This window comes from Protobothrops mucrosquamatus, unplaced genomic scaffold, assembly GCF_001527695.2.
Source record: "Protobothrops mucrosquamatus isolate PMUCROS unplaced genomic scaffold, P.Mucros_1.0 scaffold418, whole genome shotgun sequence".
Taxonomy (NCBI): domain Eukaryota; kingdom Metazoa; phylum Chordata; class Lepidosauria; order Squamata; family Viperidae; genus Protobothrops; species Protobothrops mucrosquamatus.
This window is the reverse complement of record NW_015386747.1, coordinates 140,278-141,583: the sequence shown is the minus strand read 5'-3', so window position 1 is coordinate 141,583 and position 1,306 is coordinate 140,278. Positions and strand designations below refer to the sequence as shown.

Sequence of the window (1,306 nt, the reverse complement as noted above, 5' to 3'; positions counted from 1 at the left end):
GGAGTTTTGAATTCAAAACTCGCTGAACCAGCAAATCACAGCACTAACTGGTCTGTAAAGCCAGGGCCACAGAAAGCTCTGCCTCTGAGCAAGACTTTCCAATTTTCCCTAAAAGCCTAACCCCAGGCCTTCTGCCGCGCCATTAAAAGGAGCTTTTGGCTCGGTCGGGTCGGGGATGCTCAATTTCTGCATCCGATCCTCCGCTCCCCCATCGCTATGGTAACGGCGGCGGTCCATGCCTGGGCAGGCCGCCTCCGGCCCAGCGTGCCTTGCGCGCGGGCAAAATGGCGGCGCCCAGTCCCAGCTCGGGGCGCGCTTTCCCCTTCCCGGGCTCTCCGAGCGAGCATCCCGCGAACGAGGAGCCGCCGTCGGAGGAGAAAAGGCCGAAGAAGCCGCCCTGCCGGGCCTGTACGGACTTCAGGAGCTGGATGCGGGAGCAGAAGAAGCAGGCGGGGCCGGTGAGGAAGGGGGTGGCCGGGCTGCTGGGGGTGGGGCGGGGCTGAGCTGAAAAGGGAGGGACATCTCTCGCCCCCTTCCCTCTGTGGCGTGGCAGAGGTGAGCTCGTTTGCCCACCGCTGGGTTGGAGGCTGAATGGGCGTGGGGGGTGTGTGTATGTGTCATGTACCTTTGGCACTGAAGGCTGGGCGAGAAGTACCACTGGTGGCCGCCAGAGGGCGCCCCCGGGGCCGCTCCATGGGGATCCAGGCCCTCTCACTGCCAGTATGGGGTGGGGGGTGGGGAATACCAGAAATTTCATAAGAAATAAGAAAATAAATAGGCTTCCATGGTGCTGTTTTATCCCGCAGGTATACATGATCCCTTGTAGATCTCATAATCCCAGGTTCTTCCCCTTATTCCTTTTTGCTGACTGATAGAGGCAAAGAAGCAAAAAGGTAAAGGTTTCCCTGTCCACTCCTGTCTGACTCCAGGCTGCCGGTCTCCTCTCCATTTCTCCGGCCTTGTCCGTGGTCATGCGGCCAGCATGGCTATGCGCCTCTGTTACCTTCCCAGCAATTAATCTACTCGCATTTGCATGCTTTTGAACTGCTAGATGGATAGGAGGTGGGGTGAGGACAGGAGCTCACCCTGTTGCAGAGCATTCAAAATGCCCCCCAGTGACATGAACTGGGGGTGAGTTCATGTCACTGGAATCACAAAAATAAGCCTCTCAAATGCTGCCAATTTCAGTCTTGCAGATATTGCTGTCTCTTAGGGGGAGCCTGGAACCCCCACAGAGCGCGTCCCCGGGTGGCAGATTGGAGGGCCCTATCCATTATTTATTTATTTATTTATTTATTTATTTATT

The 1,306-nt window shown here is 56.6% G+C and overlaps 1 protein-coding gene across 1 annotated transcript in view; it reads left to right on the top strand.

Moving 5' to 3' along the window:
• The first annotated feature begins 303 nt into the window (after positions 1-303).
• GFER (growth factor, augmenter of liver regeneration) overlaps positions 304-1,306 on the top strand; it is a 5,955-nt gene continuing 4,952 nt past the window's right edge. The window contains exon 1 of the mRNA XM_015816252.1: positions 304-458. Within this exon, the coding sequence (XP_015671738.1) occupies positions 429-458 (30 nt within the window). The 5' untranslated portion in view covers positions 304-428. The remainder of the gene's footprint in view (positions 459-1,306) is intronic.